The sequence below is a fragment of the Scomber scombrus genome, chromosome 15 (genome assembly GCF_963691925.1).
Source record: "Scomber scombrus chromosome 15, fScoSco1.1, whole genome shotgun sequence".
Classification (NCBI taxonomy): domain Eukaryota; kingdom Metazoa; phylum Chordata; class Actinopteri; order Scombriformes; family Scombridae; genus Scomber; species Scomber scombrus.
The window spans coordinates 492,813-512,812 of NC_084984.1; the positions used below are offsets into that span (position 1 = coordinate 492,813).

The 20,000-nt window shown below is 43.2% G+C and overlaps 1 protein-coding gene across 1 annotated transcript in view; it reads left to right on the forward strand.

The window, feature by feature from the left end:
- Nucleotides 1-20,000, forward strand: part of myo5b (myosin VB) — a 42,695-nt gene that overhangs the window by 19,460 nt on the left and 3,235 nt on the right. Inside the window, exons 16-36 of the mRNA XM_062434366.1 lie at nucleotides 1-92; nucleotides 3,699-3,785; nucleotides 4,336-4,447; nucleotides 4,896-5,107; nucleotides 5,330-5,486; nucleotides 6,037-6,276; nucleotides 6,711-6,944; nucleotides 8,001-8,094; nucleotides 9,481-9,623; nucleotides 10,408-10,527; nucleotides 10,608-10,742; nucleotides 11,966-12,031; nucleotides 12,114-12,353; nucleotides 12,824-12,894; nucleotides 14,464-14,662; nucleotides 14,749-14,842; nucleotides 15,398-15,541; nucleotides 15,759-15,910; nucleotides 15,985-16,074; nucleotides 16,157-16,307; nucleotides 19,634-19,928. The exon at nucleotides 1-92 is cut by the window's left edge and continues 6 nt beyond it. Of these exons, the coding sequence (XP_062290350.1) occupies nucleotides 1-92; nucleotides 3,699-3,785; nucleotides 4,336-4,447; nucleotides 4,896-5,107; nucleotides 5,330-5,486; nucleotides 6,037-6,276; nucleotides 6,711-6,944; nucleotides 8,001-8,094; nucleotides 9,481-9,623; nucleotides 10,408-10,527; nucleotides 10,608-10,742; nucleotides 11,966-12,031; nucleotides 12,114-12,353; nucleotides 12,824-12,894; nucleotides 14,464-14,662; nucleotides 14,749-14,842; nucleotides 15,398-15,541; nucleotides 15,759-15,910; nucleotides 15,985-16,074; nucleotides 16,157-16,307; nucleotides 19,634-19,928 (3,128 nt within the window). The remainder of the gene's footprint in view (nucleotides 93-3,698; nucleotides 3,786-4,335; nucleotides 4,448-4,895; nucleotides 5,108-5,329; nucleotides 5,487-6,036; nucleotides 6,277-6,710; nucleotides 6,945-8,000; nucleotides 8,095-9,480; nucleotides 9,624-10,407; nucleotides 10,528-10,607; nucleotides 10,743-11,965; nucleotides 12,032-12,113; nucleotides 12,354-12,823; nucleotides 12,895-14,463; nucleotides 14,663-14,748; nucleotides 14,843-15,397; nucleotides 15,542-15,758; nucleotides 15,911-15,984; nucleotides 16,075-16,156; nucleotides 16,308-19,633; nucleotides 19,929-20,000) is intronic.

Here is a 20,000-nt window from a genome sequence, read left to right on the forward strand (position 1 = left end):
AGCTCTCTGAATCTTCTCATGGAGACGTTGAACGCTACGACGCCGCACTACGTCCGCTGCATCAAACCCAACGACCTGAAGGAATCCTTCTCGTGAGTCTGTTCAAATGTTTCCTCTGATGTTCAAATTATGTTTAAATTATGTTCAAATTATGTTAAAATGACGGGATGACTTCTGCTGTTAGAGATCAAATATAGCTCTACCTGCATTGAGTCTTTAGGTCATTAAACTCTACCTGCATTGAGTCTTTACATCATTAAACTCTACCTGCATTGAGTCTTTATATCATTAAACTCTACCTGCATTGAGTCTTTACATCATTAAACTCTACCTGCATTGAGTCTTTACATCATTAAACTCTACCTGCATTGAGTCTTTATATCATTAAACTCTACCTGCATTGAGTCTTTATATCATTAAACTCTACCTGCATTGAGTCTTTATATCATTAAACTCTACCTGCATTGAGTCTTTATATCATTAAACTCTACCTGCATTGAGTCTTTATATCATTAAACTCTACCTGCATTGAGTCTTTATATCATTAAACTCTACCTGCATTGAGTCTTTATATCATTAAACTCTACCTGCATTGAGTCTTTATATCATTAAACTCTACCTGCATTGAGTCTTTAGGTCATTAAACTCTACCTGCATTGAGTCTTTATATCATTAAACTCTACCTGCATTGAGTCTTTATATCATTAAACTCTACCTGCATTGAGTCTTTAGGTCATTAAACTCTACCTGCATTGAGTCTTTATATCATTAAACTCTACCTGCATTGAGTCTTTAGGTCATTAAGCTCTACCTGCATTGAGTCTTTAGGTCATTAAGCTCTACCTGCATTGAGTCTTTACATCATTAAACTCTACCTGCATTGAGTCTTTAGGTCATTAAACTCTACCTGCATTGAGTCTTTATATCATTAAACTCTACCTGCATTGAGTCTTTAGGTCATTAAACTCTACCTGCATTGAGTCTTTAGGTCATTAAGCTCTACCTGCATTGAGTCTTTAGGTCATTAAACTCTACCTGCATTGAGTCTTTACATCATTAAACTCTACCTGCATTGAGTCTTTACATCATTAAACTCTACCTGCATTGGGAGCTGCAGTGTGTGTTGTTTATTCTAGATGTGAGTTTAACACACTGATAGAAATATAGAAGTCCGTCCTGCAGAGCTTCATGAGCTCAGACTGTGATTCATAGACTGAGTCTGCAGATGATTTAAAGGTCAGAGTGAGACTTCCTGTTGACGGAGCGTGTTGGTCCATGTGAGACAGCAGCGTCTCCTCCTCTCTGGGACTGATGACTGTCTCTGCTCCTCCTCAAATGTTTCAGTCAAAGAGCTTCTTCATGGCTGCTAAATTAAATCACAGCACTCACATGTCTCAGTCAGCACCCAGAGGACACGCTGTAGTCTGTCTATCAGCACCCAGAGGACACGCTGTAGTCTATCAGCACCCAGAGGACACGCTGTAGTCTATCAGCACCCAGAGGACACGCTGTAGTCTGTCTATCAGCACCCAGAGGACACGCTGTAGTCTGTCAGCACCCAGAGGACACGCTGTAGTCTATCAGCACCCAGAGGACACGCTGTAGTCTATCAGCACCCAGAGGACACGCTGTAGTCTGTCTATCAGCACCCAGAGGACACGCTGTAGTCTGTCAGCACCCAGAGGACACGCTGTAGTCTGTCAGCACCCAGAGGACACGCTGTAGTCTATCAGCACCCAGAGGACACGCTGTAGTCTATCAGCACCCAGAGGACAAGCTGTAGTCTATCAGCACCCAGAGGACACGCTGTAGTCTGTCTATCAGCACCCAGAGGACACGCTGTAGTCTATCAGCACCCAGAGGACACGCTGTAGTCTGTCAGCACCCAGAGGACACGCTGTAGTCTATCAGCACCCAGAGGACACGCTGTAGTCTATCAGCACCCAGAGGACACGCTGTAGTCTATCAGCACCCAGAGGACACGCTGTAGTCTATCAGCACCCAGAGGACACGCTGTAGTCTATCAGCACCCAGAGGACACGCTGTAGTCTATCAGCACCCAGAGGACACGCTGTAGTCTATCAGCACCCAGAGGACACGCTGTAGTCTGTCAGCACCCAGAGGACACGCTGTAGTCTGTCAGCACCCAGAGGACACGCTGTAGTCTGTCAGCACCCAGAGGACACGCTGTAGTCTGTCTATCAGCACCCAGAGGACACGCTGTAGTCTGTCTATCAGCACCCAGAGGACACGCTGTAGTCTATCAGCACCCAGAGGACACGCTGTAGTCTATCAGCACCCAGAGGACACGCTGTAGTCTGTCAGCACCCAGAGGACACGCTGTAGTCTATCAGCACCCAGAGGACACGCTGTAGTCTGTCAGCACCCAGAGGACACGCTGTAGTCTATCAGCACCCAGAGGACACGCTGTAGTCTGTCTGTCAGCACCCAGAGGACACGCTGTAGTCTGTCTATCAGCACCCAGAGGACACGCTGTAGTCTATCAGCACCCAGAGGACACGCTGTAGTCTGTCTATCAGCACCCAGAGGACACGCTGTAGTCTATCAGCACCCAGAGGACACGCTGTAGTCTGTCTATCAGCACCCAGAGGACACGCTGTAGTCTGTCAGCACCCAGAGGACACGCTGTAGTCTATCAGCACCCAGAGGACACGCTGTAGTCTATCAGCACCCAGAGGACACGCTGTAGTCTGTCTATCAGCACCCAGAGGACACGCTGTAGTCTGTCAGCACCCAGAGGACACGCTGTAGTCTATCAGCACCCAGAGGACACGCTGTAGTCTATCAGCACCCAGAGGACACGCTGTAGTCTGTCTATCAGCACCCAGAGGACACGCTGTAGTCTATCAGCACCCAGAGGACACGCTGTAGTCTGTCTATCAGCACCCAGAGGACACGCTGTAGTCTGTCTATCAGCACCCAGAGGACACGCTGTAGTCTATCAGCACCCAGAGGACACGCTGTAGTCTGTCTATCAGCACCCAGAGGACACGCTGTAGTCTGTCAGCACCCAGAGGACACGCTGTAGTCTGTCTATCAGCACCCAGAGGACACGCTGTAGTCTATCAGCACCCAGAGGACACGCTGTAGTCTATCAGCACCCAGAGGACACGCTGTAGTCTATCAGCACCCAGAGGACACGCTGTAGTCTGTCTGTCAGCACCCAGAGGACACGCTGTAGTCTATCAGCACCCAGAGGACACGCTGTAGTCTATCAGCACCCAGAGGACACGCTGTAGTCTGTCTATCAGCACCCAGAGGACACGCTGTAGTCTGTCAGCACCCAGAGGACACGCTGTAGTCTATCAGCACCCAGAGGACACGCTGTAGTCTATCAGCACCCAGAGGACACGCTGTAGTCTATCAGCACCCAGAGGACACGCTGTAGTCTATCAGCACCCAGAGGACACGCTGTAGTCTATCAGCACCCAGAGGACACGCTGTAGTCTATCAGCACCCAGAGGACACGCTGTAGTCTATCAGCACCCAGAGGACACGCTGTAGTCTGTCAGCACCCAGAGGACACGCTGTAGTCTATCAGCACCCAGAGGACACGCTGTAGTCTCAGTGAGGGTGCAGACTCTGAGTCATGCCGAAGAAGAAGAGGTACAACAGGAAGTCTCCTCTGAATGTTAGAAGGGGGACGTTTGATTTTAACAGTCTGATGATGTTTGCAGGTTTGACTCCAGCCGGGCGGTGCAGCAGCTCAGAGCCTGTGGAGTCCTGGAGACGATCCGCATCAGTGCTGCTGGATACCCGTCCAGGTCAGTGCATCATAGTACTACTGATAGTACTGATAGCACTACTACTACTACTACTACTGATAGTACTACTACTAGTACTACTACTGATAGTACTACTACTAGTACTACTACTACTACTGATAGAACTACTACTGATCATAATACTACTCATACTGCTCGTCGTATTACCAAATGAAACTTTATCTCAGACCTAATGAAAGCCTGTGAGGATGAAGATCTCCTCACATCCAGTCATCCTCAATTCAATTCAATTGGATGAGGATGAGGGTGAAGATGATGAGGGTGAGGAAGATGAGGGTGAGGATGATAAACCAAAACACTGACTATGGAAACTAAAATATACATAACACAGTCTGCTCCTCTTCATCAGTTAGAGGGTTAAACACAGTCTGCTCCTCTTCATCAGTTAGAGGGTTAAACACAGTCTGCTCCTCTTCATCAGTTAGAGGGTTAAACACAGTCTGCTCTTCTTCATCAGTTAGAGGGTTAAACACAGTCTGCTCCTCTTCATCAGTTAGGGGGTTAAACACAGTCTGCTCCTCTTCATCAGGTGGACGTATCCAGACTTCTTCAGCAGATATCGAGTCCTGATGAAGAAATCTGACGTAACGTCTTCAGATAAGAAGCAAGTCTGCAGAAACCTGCTGGAGACTGTGGTGAAGGTCTGCTCCTCTTCATCATTACTCCTCTTCATCATTAAACCTGCTCCTCTTCATCATTACTCCTCTCCATCATTACTCCACTTCATCATTAATCATGCCCCTCTTCATCTTTAACCCTGCTCCTCTTCATCTTTAACCCTGCTCCTCTTCATCTTTAAACCTGCTCCTCTTCATCAATAAACCTGCTCCTCTTCATCATTAAACCTGCTCCTTTTCATCATTACTCCTCTTCATCATTAAACCTGCTCCTCTTCATCATTAAAGCTGCTCCTCTTCATCATTAAACCTGCTCCTCTTCATCATTAAACCTGCTCCTCTTCATCAATAAACCTGCTCCTCTTCATCGTTAAACCTTCTCCTCTTCATCATTACTCCTCTTCATCATTAAACCTGCTCCTCTTCATCATTAACCCTGCTCCTCTTCATCATTAACCCTGTCTCGTTTCAGGAACCGGACATGTTCCAGTTCGGTAAGACGAAGATCTTCTTCCGGGCCGGTCAGGTTGCGTATCTGGAGAAACTCCGAGCTGATAAGTTTCGAGCCGCTTGCATTAAAATCCAGAAGACAGTGAGAGGATGGCTGCAGAGAGTCCGCTACGCTAAGATACGCAGGTCTGCCGTCATTCTGCAGAGATACGGCCGAGGATACCTGGCTAGGAGGTAGGTCACATGATGTCTCTGAGGTCACGTGACGTCTGATGTCACATGACGTCTGTGATGTCACATGACGTCTGTGATGTCACATGACGTCTGATGTCACATGACGTCTGATGTCACATGACATCTGATGTCACATGACGTCTCTGATGTCACATGACGTGTGATGTCACATGACGTGTGATGTCACATGACGTCTGATGTCACATGACGTGTCTCCTGCAGGTTTGCAGAGCAGCTGCGTCTGAGTCGAGCCGCTCTCATCTGTCAGAAACAGTTCCGCATGGTGAGAGAGAGACGAAGCTTCCTGAAGGTGAGAAGCGCCGTGGTGACGATCCAGGCCTTCAGCCGGGGGATGTTCACCCGCCGCATCTACCACCAGGTACACACACGCACACACACACACACACACACACACACACACACACCACGCACACACACACATACAAACACACACACACTGAGAGATCTACCACCAGGTACACACACACACACACACACACACACACACAAACACACACACACTGAGAGATCTACCACCAGGTACACACACACACACACACACACACACACACACACACACACACACATGAGAGATCTACCACCAGGTACACACACTTTTTTATAAAATACATATTTTTTTAATTGAAAACACAAAGTTGTGCGAGAAGTGAAACATTAGTTTTATAAAAAAGAAGCAGAAATATTGTTTTTCATTCCTGAAGAGAAATAAACCTTTTATATGTGTGACTGTGTGTGAGAATGATATTGAGTGAGTGAGTCTATGTATGTGTGTGTATGTGTGTGTGTGTGTGTGTGTGTGTGTGTCAGCTCCTCAGTCAGCTGATCAGATGTTGGGGGGGGGGGTTGATTTGAGACGAAGTGTTTGTCATTATCTGCAGAATGTGATCATGTGACTTTCCTGTGAGCAGTTCCTGCTTCACCACCGGGCCATGATCATCCAGAAGTGTGTGCGCGGCTGGTTGCAGAGGAGGAAGTTCAGACGGGCGCGCGACGCCGCCGTCACCCTGCAGTGCGCCTACAGACGGGTGCTCGCTAAGAGACGACTCAAACAGATGAAGATAGAAGCTCGCTCTGCTGAACACCTGAAGAAACTCAACACGGGCATGGAGAACAAGATCGTCCAGCTACAGAGGAAGATGGACGAGCAGGTACACAAGTACACACTAAATACTGCCAAGTACACACTACATACTACCAAGTACACACTAAATACTGCCAAGTACACACTAAATACTACAAGTACACACTAAATACTACCAAGTACACACTAAATACTACCAAGTACACACTAAATACTGCCAATTACTCAGGAATACTAGTAATAGTAGTATCAGTAATGATGTGCCAGTATGAGCGTGCTGATTGGCTGGCCTGTGTTGATGTGCCAGTATGAGCGTGCTGATTGGCTGGCCTGTGTTGATGTTCCAGTATGAGCGTGCTGATTGGCTGGCCTGTGTTGATGTTCCAGTATGAGCGTGCTGATTGGCTGGCCTGTGTTGATGTTCCAGTATGAGCGTGCTGATTGGCTGGCCTGTGTTGATGTTCCAGTATGAGCGTGCTGATTGGCTGGCCTGTGTTTCAGAGTAAAGATCTCAGAAGTCAGAACGATCAGCTGATGGTGACTAACAGCGGTCTGGGCTCAGAAGTGACCAAGCTGCAGAAACAGCTGGAACATCTGCGCAGTCAGCAGGATGAAGGGCAGCTGGTGTCGCTGCAGGAGGAGCTGCAGAGGCTGCGGGAGGAGCTGCAGGAGGCGCATGCTCTCAGGAAGAAGCTGCAGGAGGAGCACAGCACTGAGAAGCTGCGTCTGCATGAGGTGAATTAAAGGAGCAGTTCACACTTTAACCAACAGTCAGGAGCCAATATGAGCTTTACAGAGATTCCTCTTGTTTATACTGAACATTAAGAGATGTCTTCAAGATGCACGTACATGATTACACTAAATAAACTTTAATTGTGCTTCCAGTGTTCAGTGATGGAGGAGAGTATCACAGTGTTTCCACACAGTCATTTAAAGTAGATGATCAGCTTCTATTGAGCTTCATCAGTCGGAGTTAGTCATATCAAGTGATATCTGACACATTTACTGAGTGGAGACTACATGGAGGAGGAGTACTTTATGTAGTAGTAATAGTACTTTATGTAGTAGAAGTAGTACTTTATGTAGTAGTAGTAGTAGTATCAGTCTTTTTAGCATCAGATTCCCTCTTAGTGTTTCCTGTTGAGCTGTGGTGGAAGTATAGTAACACAAAGACTTTGGTACTAAAAACACTGTAACGCTGAAACATAGAAGATGAAGATTTGACTCATTCAGACGGCTGAAGCTTCATATTAGCTTCAGATCAACTTTTAAATCCATGTTTCCACAGAAGGAGGACTGTGGGTTTAGTCCTCCATCACTTCCATTGTAAACATTATGAAGGGATCTTCTAATGGTCAGTATGAACAGGAGGAATCATTACAGTAAACATTATGAAGGGATCTTCTAATGGTCAGTATGAACAGGAGGAATCATTACAGTAAACATGATGAAGGGATCTTCTAATGGTCAGTATGAACAGGAGGAATCATTACAGTAAACATTATGAAGGGATCTTCTAATGGTCAGTATGAACAGGAGGAATCATTACAGTAAACATGATGAAGGGATCTTCTAATGGTCAGTATGAACAGGAGGAATCATTACACAAACATAACAGATATCAGCTGGTCTGTCAGGAAGATGAAGGACTGAAACATTTACAATGTTTATTTTTACACCTCATTTATTTACTGTATTAATGTTATGGATTAATATGATCAGACTATGTTTAACTCTCAGACACACAGATGGTGTTAGTATGTAATCAACAGTGTGATGGATGTGTTTCAGAGAGTGGAGGAACTGGAGACAGAAAACTCTCTGCTGAAGACGGAGAAGGACACGATGAACCAGAAGATCCTGCAGCAGTCAAAGAGCATCGAAGGTGATCAGTTTTAATAATAATAATAATAATAATAATAACTTTATCTGTATAATGTCTTTCATATAATAAATTCGGGTCTAAGTGCTTCACATAAAAAGAGCATAGAGCAATGTTAAACAAAAGAACAGAAAACAAAGAGGAAAGACATAAAACATAAATGTAATAAAAGATGGAAAATTAACAATAAAAATAGTCCTTAGTAGTTTTAACCAAACAGAGTCAGCAGAGAAACAACATCTGATACCTAAAAAACTCATCAGTCCCTGAACGCACCACTGTGTACTACAGACAGGAAATAAAACATAAATATATATAAATATAGACGATATAGTACAAACAGCTGCTATATTGGTCAGTGACAATAAGTGTTGGTAAGATGATGAATTAATAAATCAGTTAAACTAGATTTAAAAGCAGTATCAGGTTTGTTAAAATGTACATTTAGTATTTTTGTTGGTTTTATTGGAGATAAATTCAGACTGAACTCAGCGGCTCCGCAGCAAGACATCATGGAGGTCCGTAGCAGCAAGACATCATGGACGTCCGAGTTACGCCCAGTTCAATATAATCAATATATTTAAAAAAGATCAATAAGAGAAAACTGGATCAATGTGTAATTAAGGTTTTATTGTTTGAATAATTGTTTTATAAATGGATGAATACAGAAAAAGACCTTAAACAGATCTTAAAAACTAGTTTTAAACGGCATCTTTTATTAGTCAGTATGAACAAGAGGAACGTGGGTCAGTAATAATAAGTGTTGGTAAGATGATGAATTCATAAATCAGTTAAACTAGTTTTAAAAGCAGCATCAGGTTTGTTAAAATGTACATTTAGTATTTTTGTTGGTTTTATATCATTTGAAATGACATTTGCACCATTTTTTTTACCAAAAGTAAGACTGAATGATCCTGAAAATGTCAAATGGTGTAACCACAAAAGAATGATAGATATTACATATTTTATCACCTACAGTGTACTTAAGTGGACTTATACTAATAATGACTTCATTTAAAACATGTAAATGTTTCCTGATCTCCATGGTAACCAGAGTAAATGTAATATTTAGAACAATTGTATTCCATTACCTTTATTTAATATAAAAGTTATAATGTAAGATCATGCCCAACTAGTTGATATGGTGTTTTATTGAGAATTTACTGTTTTTAAGCAAGTTGAATTATTTGGTACAAAGTTTCTTATGGTTACACCACTAACAAACCTCACTGACTCAGATATAAAGTCCAGACTGAAGCACATTTTCACCTCAGATCACTCGTACAGGTTTAATATCATTAACTGTGGAATGTACTAATTTAACCTGCCTGTGTGTGTGTTGTGTGTGTGTGTGTGTGTGTGTGTGTGTGTGTGTGTGTCTCTCAGAAGATGACAGCAGTGTGTCTCAGAGAGAAGTGTCTCTGCAGTCAGAGTTGGATGCTGAGCGGCAGCGTTATCAGAATCTCCTCAAAGAGTTTTCCAGAATGGAGCAAAGATACGACAACCTGAAGGAGGAGCTGTCTCTCACCAAGGTGCTTTAACTCTTCCTCGTTACGATAATTAAACATCATCCTGCACAGTGTGTAATGACTCATGTGTGCAGGGACACACAAGCAGCTCTAAATGTTCAGTTAATGATCATTAAGAGCCGTCATTATTCCTCCTGTTCACCTGTTTACCTGTTTACCTGCTCACCTGTTCACCTGTTTACCTGTTCACCTGTTTACCTGTTCACCTGTTTACCTGTTCACCTGTTTACCTGTTCACCTGTTCACCTGTTCACCTGTTTACCTGTTCACCTGTTTACCTGTTCACCTGTTCACCTGTTTACCTGTTCACCTGTTCACCTGTTCACCTGTTTACCTGTTTACCTGTTCACCTGTTTACCTGTTTATACTGACTGTATGCTGCTGCTACTACAAGAAGTACTTCTACCATTACTGCTACTACTACTATAACAACTATTACTAGTAGTACTTTTACTATTGCTACTACAGCTACTACAAAAAGTACTACTACTATAACAACTACTTCTACTACTACTACTACTACTACAAGTACTTTTACAACTGCGACTACTACTACTACAGCTACTACAAAAAGTACTACTACTACTAGTACTTTTACAACTGCTACTACAACTATTACAGAAAGTACTACTTCTACAATACTGCTATTACTAAAACAACTGCTACTCAACTGCTCCTTTACGTTACATCACAGCTCTTAAAAGTAGACGTGAGCTACATTTTGTGAAAGAATCAGGATTCAAAAGCCGTCAAGCTTCATTTATTGAGTCTTCATTTCCTCCTCCAGTTCCACCCGGGTCACAGGAGGAACCCGTCCAATGTGAGCAGCCTGGAGTCGGACTCTAACTACCCGTCCATCTCCACGTCAGAGGTGGGAGACACGGAGGACTCCATCCAGCTGGTGGAGGTGAGTGTGAGGTGAGAGGTGAGTGAAGACAGAGCAGCAGAGTCAGTGAGGGTTAACTGAAGGCGTGTTTCTCTCTGCAGGAGATGGGAGTGGAGAAGGCAGCCATGGACATCAGTCTGTTCATGAAGCTGCAGAAGAGAGTCAGAGAGCTGGAGCAGGAGAGGAAGAGACTGCAGGCCAACGCGGACAAGATGGAGGAGGTGGCCAAGCGCAAGGTGAGCACCGTCAGTCCAAAACCTGCTGCAGTTAAAGTTCTGTTCCTTTATAATAACACGAGTCAGTCATCAGGAGGAATAACTGAGAGGTTGATGTCTGCAGTAAACACAAACTACTGTTAAAGTACATAGAAGTGCAGTAAATGAAACCTGCTGATAATGATTCATGCATCCAAACACAGCTGGACTATGAAGTATTCATAATGCCACATTAAGCCCTTTGATTCATGCATCCACACACTTTAATATATGTGTTAGCGAACTTTCTTTACATTTATTATGAAGTGTTTATTTGAACAGAGACACAGATACAGCATGATGTAATGTTCATACTGCAGTTATAGCTTGAGATAGTTAATAATGATGTCACTACATGAGCCTAAAAATAGACTCCTTGTACATATACATGTACAAGGAGTCAGCTGTGTTTATCTCAGGATTTTGACTTTAATGTGATGTACTGCAGTGTAGAGTACTGTAGTGTACTGTAGTGTAGTGTAGTGCACTGTAGTGTAGTATAGTGTACTGTACTGTACTGTAGTATAGTGTACTGTACTTTACTATACTGTAGTGTAGTGTACTGTAGTATAGTGTACTGTACTGTAGTGTACTGTAGTATAGTGTACTGTACTTTACTGTACTGTAGTATAGTGTACTGTAGTGTACTGTACTGTAGTATAGTGTACTGTACTGTAGTGTAGTGTACTGTAGTATAATGTACTGTACTGTAGTGTACTGTACTGTAGTATAGTGTACTGTACTGTAGTGTACTGTACTGTAGTATAGTGTACTGTACTGTAGTGTACTGTACTGTAGTATAGTGTACTGTACTGTAGTGTAGTTTACTGTACTGCAGTCTAGTGTACTGTACTGTAGTGTACTGTAGTATAGTGTACTGTACTTTACTGTACTGTAGTATAGTGTACTGTAGTGTAGTGTACTTTACTGTACTGTACTTTACTGTAGTGTACTGTACTGTAGTATAGTGTACTGTACTGTAGTATAGTGTACTGTAGTATAGTGTACTGTACTGTAGTATAGTGTACTGTACTTTACTGTAGTGTACTGTACTGTAGTATAGTGTACTGTACTGTAGTGTAGTTTACTGTACTGCAGTCTAGTGTACTGTACTGTAGTGTACTGTAGTGTAGTGTACTGTACTTTACTGTAGTGTACTGTACTGTTTTGGTCAGTTAATCAGATGAAGTGTTTCCTCCTGTCAGAACTCGGAGGTGAGGAGTCCTACCTCTGAGCAGGAGACAGCAGACCTGGCCTACGACAACCTGAAGGTACCAAACTCACTTCAGTCCTAACCCTTTAAACTGTGTGTGTGTATTCAGTGTGTGTGTAACGCTGATGTGTGCCCTGCAGAGACAGGAGCTGGAGTCAGAGAACAAGAAGCTGAAGAACGACCTGAACGAGCTGAGGAAGACGATGGCGGATCGCGTGTCACAGAACGGCTCGTCCAATGAGCTGCAGGACGGCTACAACGTCCTGCTGAGTCAGCTCAGAGCAGCCAATGAGGAGCTGGACGCCCGTAAGGAGGAAGTCCTGATTCTGAGGACTCAGATCGTCAGCGCTGCCCAGCAACAAGAGAGGAGCGAACATATAGTCAGTTCAACTAAATACTGTCATTATTATACTTTTATTATCATTATTACACTTTTATTATCATTATTATTCTTTTATTATCATTATTATACTTTATATTATCATTATTATTCTTTTATTATCATTATTATACTTTTATTATCATTATTATTCTTTTATTATCATTATTATACTTTATATTATCATTATTATTCTTTTATTATCATTATTATACTTTTATTATCATTATTATTCTTTTATTATCATTATTATACTTTATATTATCATTATTATTCTTTTATTATCATTATTATACTTTTATTATCATTATTATTCTTTTATTATCATTATTATACTTTTATTATCATTATTATTCTTTTATTATCATTATTATACTTTATATTATCATTATTATACTTTTATTATCATTTTAATCCTTTTTTAAATTTGACTTCATTTTAAACAAGTGATTTTTCTTGTCTTTGTTTCAGAGTAATGACACAGAACCCGTCGATAAAGACGAAGCTCTCAAAGCTTATCATGGACTGTCTGAGTCCAAGAAGTAAGTGTCTCCTCTGTCCTCCTCTCTGCTCTCTGATCTCTGTCTGCTCTCTGCTGCTTCTGTCTGCTCTCTGTCTGCTCTCTGTCTGCTCTCTGTCTGCTCTCTGTCTGTTCTCTGTCTGCTCTCTGTCTGCTCTCTGCTGCTTCTGTCTGCTCTCTGTCTGCGCTCTGTCTGCTCTCTGTTGCTTCTGTCTGCTCTCTGTCTGCTCTCTGTCTGCTCTCTGTCTGCTCTCTGTCTGCTCTCTGTCTGCTCTCTGTTGCTTCTGTCTGATCTCTTTCTGCTCTCGTCCTCTCTCCTCTGCTGCTGGACAGTCACCAACAGGACTGGTGCTCTCTGAATGAAGACGGAGAGCTGGGTCTGGCTTATCAAGGCCTCAAACAAGTGGCCAGGTGTCTGTCTCAGGCTTATTATAAAATATAGACATTTCCAGTAGTTTGTATTTTTATTTAGTTTTAGTGAGTTTAACAAGTGATGAACTAGTTTTAGTGTTTATGTAGTTGTAGTCTTAGTTTGAGTGAACTATGATAATCCTGATCTGTCTGCTTCTCTCTGAACTCATCATCAGTTGCAGCCAGTTTATCAAACAGCCTCCAAATATCTTCTAACCTCATGTTGTATTTATATCAGGATTCATTTTATTCTTTTTATTCATCAGATGTTTAGTTTATACTTGTTTAGGTTCATTAAGTGACAGCAGATAGTGTGCTCTGTGCTCCTATTAACAGGATCCTTCTTTACTGATTGATTGATTGATTGATTGATTGATTGGTGTGTGTGATTCTGCTGGACTGGATCAAATCAATGAATCAATAAATGAAGCTAAACGTCTGCAGTCAGTCAGCAGCAGGAAGAGAAGTCAGTGACAGCGATCAGCCAGAGGGGGGCGCTGCAGGAGAAGCTACAGTGACTGCTACACATGATGGGGTAGGGTTAGTGGGGGGGAGAGAGAGAGAGACAGCTTTAAACTACTGAGTCTACTACTAACTACTGAAACAGCTGATCAGCAAACAAGCAGCATGCACACTTCCTGTGTGTACAGGAAGTTCAAAGACAAGATGAGAGCAGCTTGTAGGAGGATCACTGATGTTTCACACTGACATAAAGCCTGAAGTTTAATAACTCCCTCCTCTTCCTCCTCTCCCTCATCTTCCTCCTCTTCCTCCTCTCCCTCCTCTTCCTCCTCCTCCTCATCGTCCTCCTCTTCCTCCTCTCCCTCATCTTCCTCCTCTCCCTCCTCCTCCTCATCGTCCTACTCTCCCTCCTCTCCGTCCTCTTCCTCCTCTCCCTCCTCTTCCTCCTCTCCCTCATCTCCCTCCTCTTCCTCCTCTCCCTCCTCCTCCTCATCTTCCTCCTCTCCCTCCTCTCCCTCCTCCTCCTCATCGTCCTACTCTCCCTCCTCTCCGTCCTCTTCCTCCTCTCCCTCCTCTTCCTCCTCTCCCTCATCTCCGTCCTCTCCCTCCTCTTCCTCCTCTCCCTCCTCTCCCTCCTCTCCCTCCTCTTCCTCCTCTTCCTCCTCTCCCTCCTCTTCCTCCTCTCCCTCCTCTTCATTCTCTCCCTCCTCTTCCTCAGGCTGCTGGAGGCTCAGCTGCAATCTCAGTCCCGGCAGCACAAAGATGAGTTGGAGGCTCTTCACACTCAGATCGAGCTGCTGAAGGCCGACATCGAGAAGAAGCAGGAGATCCTGAACTACACCATGTCTCTGTCTCCGGAGGCGCAGGTGGAGTACAGCGTCCAGCAGGAGATCACCCGCCTCACCAACGACAACCTGGTGAGCCGCTACGCCGCTTCACGCCTCACACAGCGGGACGACGTCAGCGCTCCGCTCTCACGCTGCTGTTTGTTCTTTCGTTGCAGGACCTCAAGGAGCTGGTGGAGAAACTGGAGAAGAACGAGAGGAAGCTGAAGAAGCAGCTCCGGATCTACATGAAGAAAGTCCAGGAGCTGGAAGGTGAGAGCTGGAAGGGTTAATGAGGACAGCTGAGCACATGTGGAGCAACATGAAGGAGCCTGAATGATGACAGTATAACAGCAGGGAGATCAATCAGCTTATTGATCATGAGTCAGTTTATTGATCAAATGAAAGTGACAACAGGTGCAATGGAGAGGCAAGAGTAAGCCCCCCCCCCCGGGGCGGCTGTGGCTCAGGAGGTAGAGCGGTCGTCCTCCAATTGGAAGATTGGCGGTTCGATTCCCGGCTCCTCCAGTCTACATGTTGATGTGTCCTTGGGCAAGACACTTAACCCCAAATTGCTCCAGTTGCTATGCCAACGGTGTATGAATGGTTAGATTCCTCCTGATGTGCAGGTTGGCACCCTGCGTGGTAGTGCCTGCCATCAGTGTATGAATGTGTGTGAATGAGTTGTAGTGTAAAGCGCTTTGAGTGGTCGAAAAGACTAGAAAGGCGCTTTATAAGTACAGTCCATTTACCATCTCTCTCTCTCCCTCTCTCTCTCTCTCTCTCTCTCTCTCTCTCTCTCTCTCTCTCTCTCTCTCTCTCCCACAGTGTCTCAGGCAGCAGTTCAGGCCAGTAAGTCTAACCCTGAGCTGACCCGTCAGGTGACCGTCCAGCGTAAGGAGAAAGACTTTGAGGGGATGTTGGAGTACAACAAGGAGGACGAAGCTCTGCTGGTCAAGAATCTGATCGCAGGTGAGACTCTTCTGCTCCAGCAGCATTATTTTAACCTTCATTTAACGTTCTCCAAACCTCTGAAGGCTCAAGAAACAAACCTTTCTGACTGTTTGTGTTTTCATTTTTTTTAAATACTTGATTTATTGTCATCATTTATTTTTATGCATCTAAAGTCATAGAAAAATATAATAATAATAATAGTAATTAAAAAATAAAAGTGTTTGTTTGTTTTCAGACATCAGACCGAACTCTGTGTCCGCCACCGTTCCCTGTCTGCCTGCTTACATCCTCTTCATGTGCATCCGACACGCCGACTACATCAACGACGACCAGAAGGTGGCGGCGCTGCTCACCTCCACCATCAACGCCATCAAGAAGGTCCTGAAGGTGAGTCTGACCCGCTGCCTGCTGGTACATACATCAGGAGATCAGAGTGTTTTAATAGTTTGATTCTTCTGCAGAAAAACAACGATGACTTTGAGATGACGTCGTTCTGGCTGGCGAACACCAGCCGGCTGCTGCACTGTCTGAAGCAGTACAGCGGGGACGAGGTCTGTGCACATCAGTCAGGATGAGCAGGTGATGATGATGATGATGATGATGCAGAGCTAACGAAGGTGTGCTTCTCCTCAGGTGTTCATGACGCAGAACACGGGCAAACAGAACGAACACTGTCTGAAGAACTTCGACCTGGCCGAGTACAGACAGGTGCTGAGTGACCTCTCCATCCAGATCTACCAGCAGCTCATCAAAGTGGCCGAGAGCATCATCCAGCCAATGATAGGTGAGCTACAGCACCCTTTATTATCATCCAGCCAATGATAGGTGAGCTACAGCCCCCTTTATTATCATCCAGCCAATGATAGGTGAGCTACAGCCCCCTTTATTATTATCATCCAGCCAATGAGAGGTGAGCTACAGCACCCTTTATTATCATCCAGCCAATGATAGGTGAGCTACAGCCCCCTTTATTATCATCCAGCCAATGAGAGGTGAGCTACAGCACCCTTTATTATCATCCAGCCAATGATAGGTGAGCTACAGCCCCCTTTATTATCATCCAGCCAATGATAGGTGAGCTACAGCCCCCTTTATTATCATCCAGCCAATGATAGGTGAGCTACAGCCCCCTTTATTATCATCCAGCCAATGATAGGTGAGCTACAGCCCCCTTTATTATCATCCAGCCAATGATAGGTGAGCTACAGCCCCCTTTATTATCATCCAGCCAATGAGAGGTGAGCTACAGCACCCTTTATTATCATCCAGCCAATGATAGATGAGCTACAGCCCCCTTTATTATCATCCAGCCAATGATAGGTGAGCTACAGCCCCCTTTATTATCATCCAGCCAATGATAGGTGAGCTACAGCACCCTTTATTATCATCCAGCCAATGATAGGTGTAAAATTTGAGGTGAAACTTTAGAATTTTTTTCTCCAACAGACCAAAATCCAAAGAAATGAACTTCAACCAGTAAATATTTAAGATAAAATAATAAGATATTCTTTTATGATCCCTCGATGGGGAAATGTGTGTTATTACAGCAGCAAGTGGACATTAAAATATAAGAGCAGCAATAAGAAATGAATGAAGAACAAAAACAATAAGAACAATAATAGTAAAACACTAAGAAGTAAGATGTTATATTTATAAATGCTTTAAAGATAAAGGAATAAAATCAGTGTCAGTGTGGTTGTGATTTTTACTGTATGACATCATGTTCAGTCACGTTGACTCTGGTGAACAAATGATTCTGTTTATTCTCCTAAAATAACAAACACGCTGTATTCACACAGAAGCTTACTGGTTTAAACATGTTCATATTACATAAATGTGTTTAAAGCTCTAATCTGTCAGTATGGAGAATAATGAACCCTGCAGGTCTGATCTGAATCTGTCCGTCCGTCAGCGGAGTCGTGTGTCGGAGTGTTGAAATGTTTCCTGCCTCACACCTTTGTTGTGTTGCCATGACAACCGGCAACAGCGTGTTTACACGTCCGCTCCCAGTTTTTAACATGGAAATGTTTTTAAAAGTATTTAATGTGAAGGTGAATTATTGATGATCACAACCTCCACAGCTGGAATTAACAATGTTATAATGTTCATATTATAAATGTGACAGCAGAATTAAAGCTGCATGAAAGGCGACTAATAATAATAATAATAATAATAATAATAATAATAATAATAATAATAATAATAATAATTAATAATAATAATAATTAATAATTCCTCCTGCAAACACTGGAAAGATCTGATATCTGCGGTTTCTTTGGCATTTTAACCTACGCACACACACACACATGCATGCACATATACACATGCACACACACACACATGCATGCACAAACATGCACGCACATGCGCACACACACACACACACACACACACACACACACACACACACACACACACATAAGTGAGTCAGTTTCAGCACTTTTCTGCAGAAACTGCGTCACTTTGTTTGTTCTGACTCATTTCATCATCTGCTATCTGTCGCGTACAGCGGTCGCCCCGGCAACCGCCCAGCTGTTATCAACACGTACATCACAGATACCAAAAAAAACACCAGCCTACAAGCTGACAGTAAAACTGAGGTCACATGACTCATTAAGTACAGTCATCTATTTGCAGATGTTGGACTTTTGTCTAGAAATCAGCAACAGCTTCCTTTTATTAAAGATATTCAGTCAGAGAAGAGAAACCTGCAAACATTCACACATGATGAGAAACTGCATGTTAAACACATCACAACTGATCATTTATAAGTAGATGATCAGCTTCAGCAGTCTGAGTTAATCATATCAAGTGTTTCAAAAAATATACGAAAATGTCCAAACTACAGCGATATAAAGTGAATTTACATATTTAATGTCTATTAACACTTAATATGATCTTAAATGAAGCAGATCATGATTACCTGTTTAAAACTGTATGTTGACATTATTTTTAAAAGAAAAAGGGAGTAAACCAAATGTTTTATTATTTCTGTTATATTAAATTTAAATTAATATACAAGATTTTACATATATAATCAGGCAGGTGTGATTAAACTCAAGTTTTAGTTTTAAGCCTGATTATTTATGTTATACCAGTATATGTAAATTTTTGTTGAAAAATTAATATTTCTTTATGGGTGGAAACACTGTGACACGTCATTAAAAAGCCGATAAACAAGCTATGTAAAATTAAGACTATAAAATGTATTTTAATTTAAAAAAAAGATTGTGTTCATATGAGATGGTTATTTTATTTTAAAGCTTTGTTTTTTCCTGTGGTGCCTGCAGGATTCAGCAGATTCAGTTTTATTGGCTGAGTGCCGTCATCACTTCCAATGAAAGCACATTTAACGTTTATTAAGATCTGTAATCATTCCTCCTGTTTATACGGAACATCTCTTTAAAGCTCATATGGATCCCTGACTGCTGGTTAAACTCATAGACTGTTTATATAATGGACGTAACATCCGTGACGTCACCCATTGGTTTGTGGACTGCTTCTCGGAGGCCAATAGTATCGGATCTGAGCAGCGCCATCCTGAAAATTTCCGGTGCATGCTGGGAAAAATAAAAACACAGATTCTACTTATATGGGCATCAGGAGGAGCATGAGGCGCCCTCCTGAACCTGTGAACCAATCAACCTGTCAATCACCACGTAGCCACGCCCTAATGCATACCCTGCTTTATCGTCACATATAAAATCAGGGAGGCCAAAATGTCCCAAATGAACATCATACTGCATTGAAGAAGGCTTTAAACTAGCGATTGAGACCATAAACACATTTTGAAAACGTTTACTGAGGTTAGAAATCAAGTGAGAAGTTGGTGAATTCTCCATTGACTTGTATAGAGACGGAAGTCCTTTTGACACCAAAACGGTCGCCCCCTGGTGGCCTTTTGATAGAATGCAGTTTTAAGTTACTTCCTCGTTGGCCTCATTTCAGAGGACTGGAGCTCCCCAACTGGTTAAACTGGGAACTGCTCCTTTAATTCCACGATTACAGCACTTAATGTTCACTTAGCTTGAGACACAGTTAAATTCATCTATTAATCAATAACTGACGTACATTATGTGTTCTTAATAAACTTTAATATTTTGTCTCCAGTGTCGTCGATGTTGGAGAGCGAGAGCATCCCCAGCCTGGCGGGCGTGAAGCCGATGGGCTACAGGAACCGCTCGTCCAGCATGGACACGGACGCCGGCGGGCCGAGCAGCTACACGCTGGAGGCTCTGATCCGACAGCTGGGACAGTTCCACGCCATCATGAGCGAGCACGGCCTCGACCCCGAGATCGTGGGTCAGGTGGTCCGTCAGCTGTTCAACTGCATCAACGCCGTCACGCTCAACAACCTGCTGCTGAGGAAAGACGTCTGCTCCTGGAGCACCGGCATGCAGCTCAGGTACGGTCACATGACCTCAGGTAAAGTCACATGATGTCAGGTACAGTCACATGACCTCAGGTAGAGTCACAT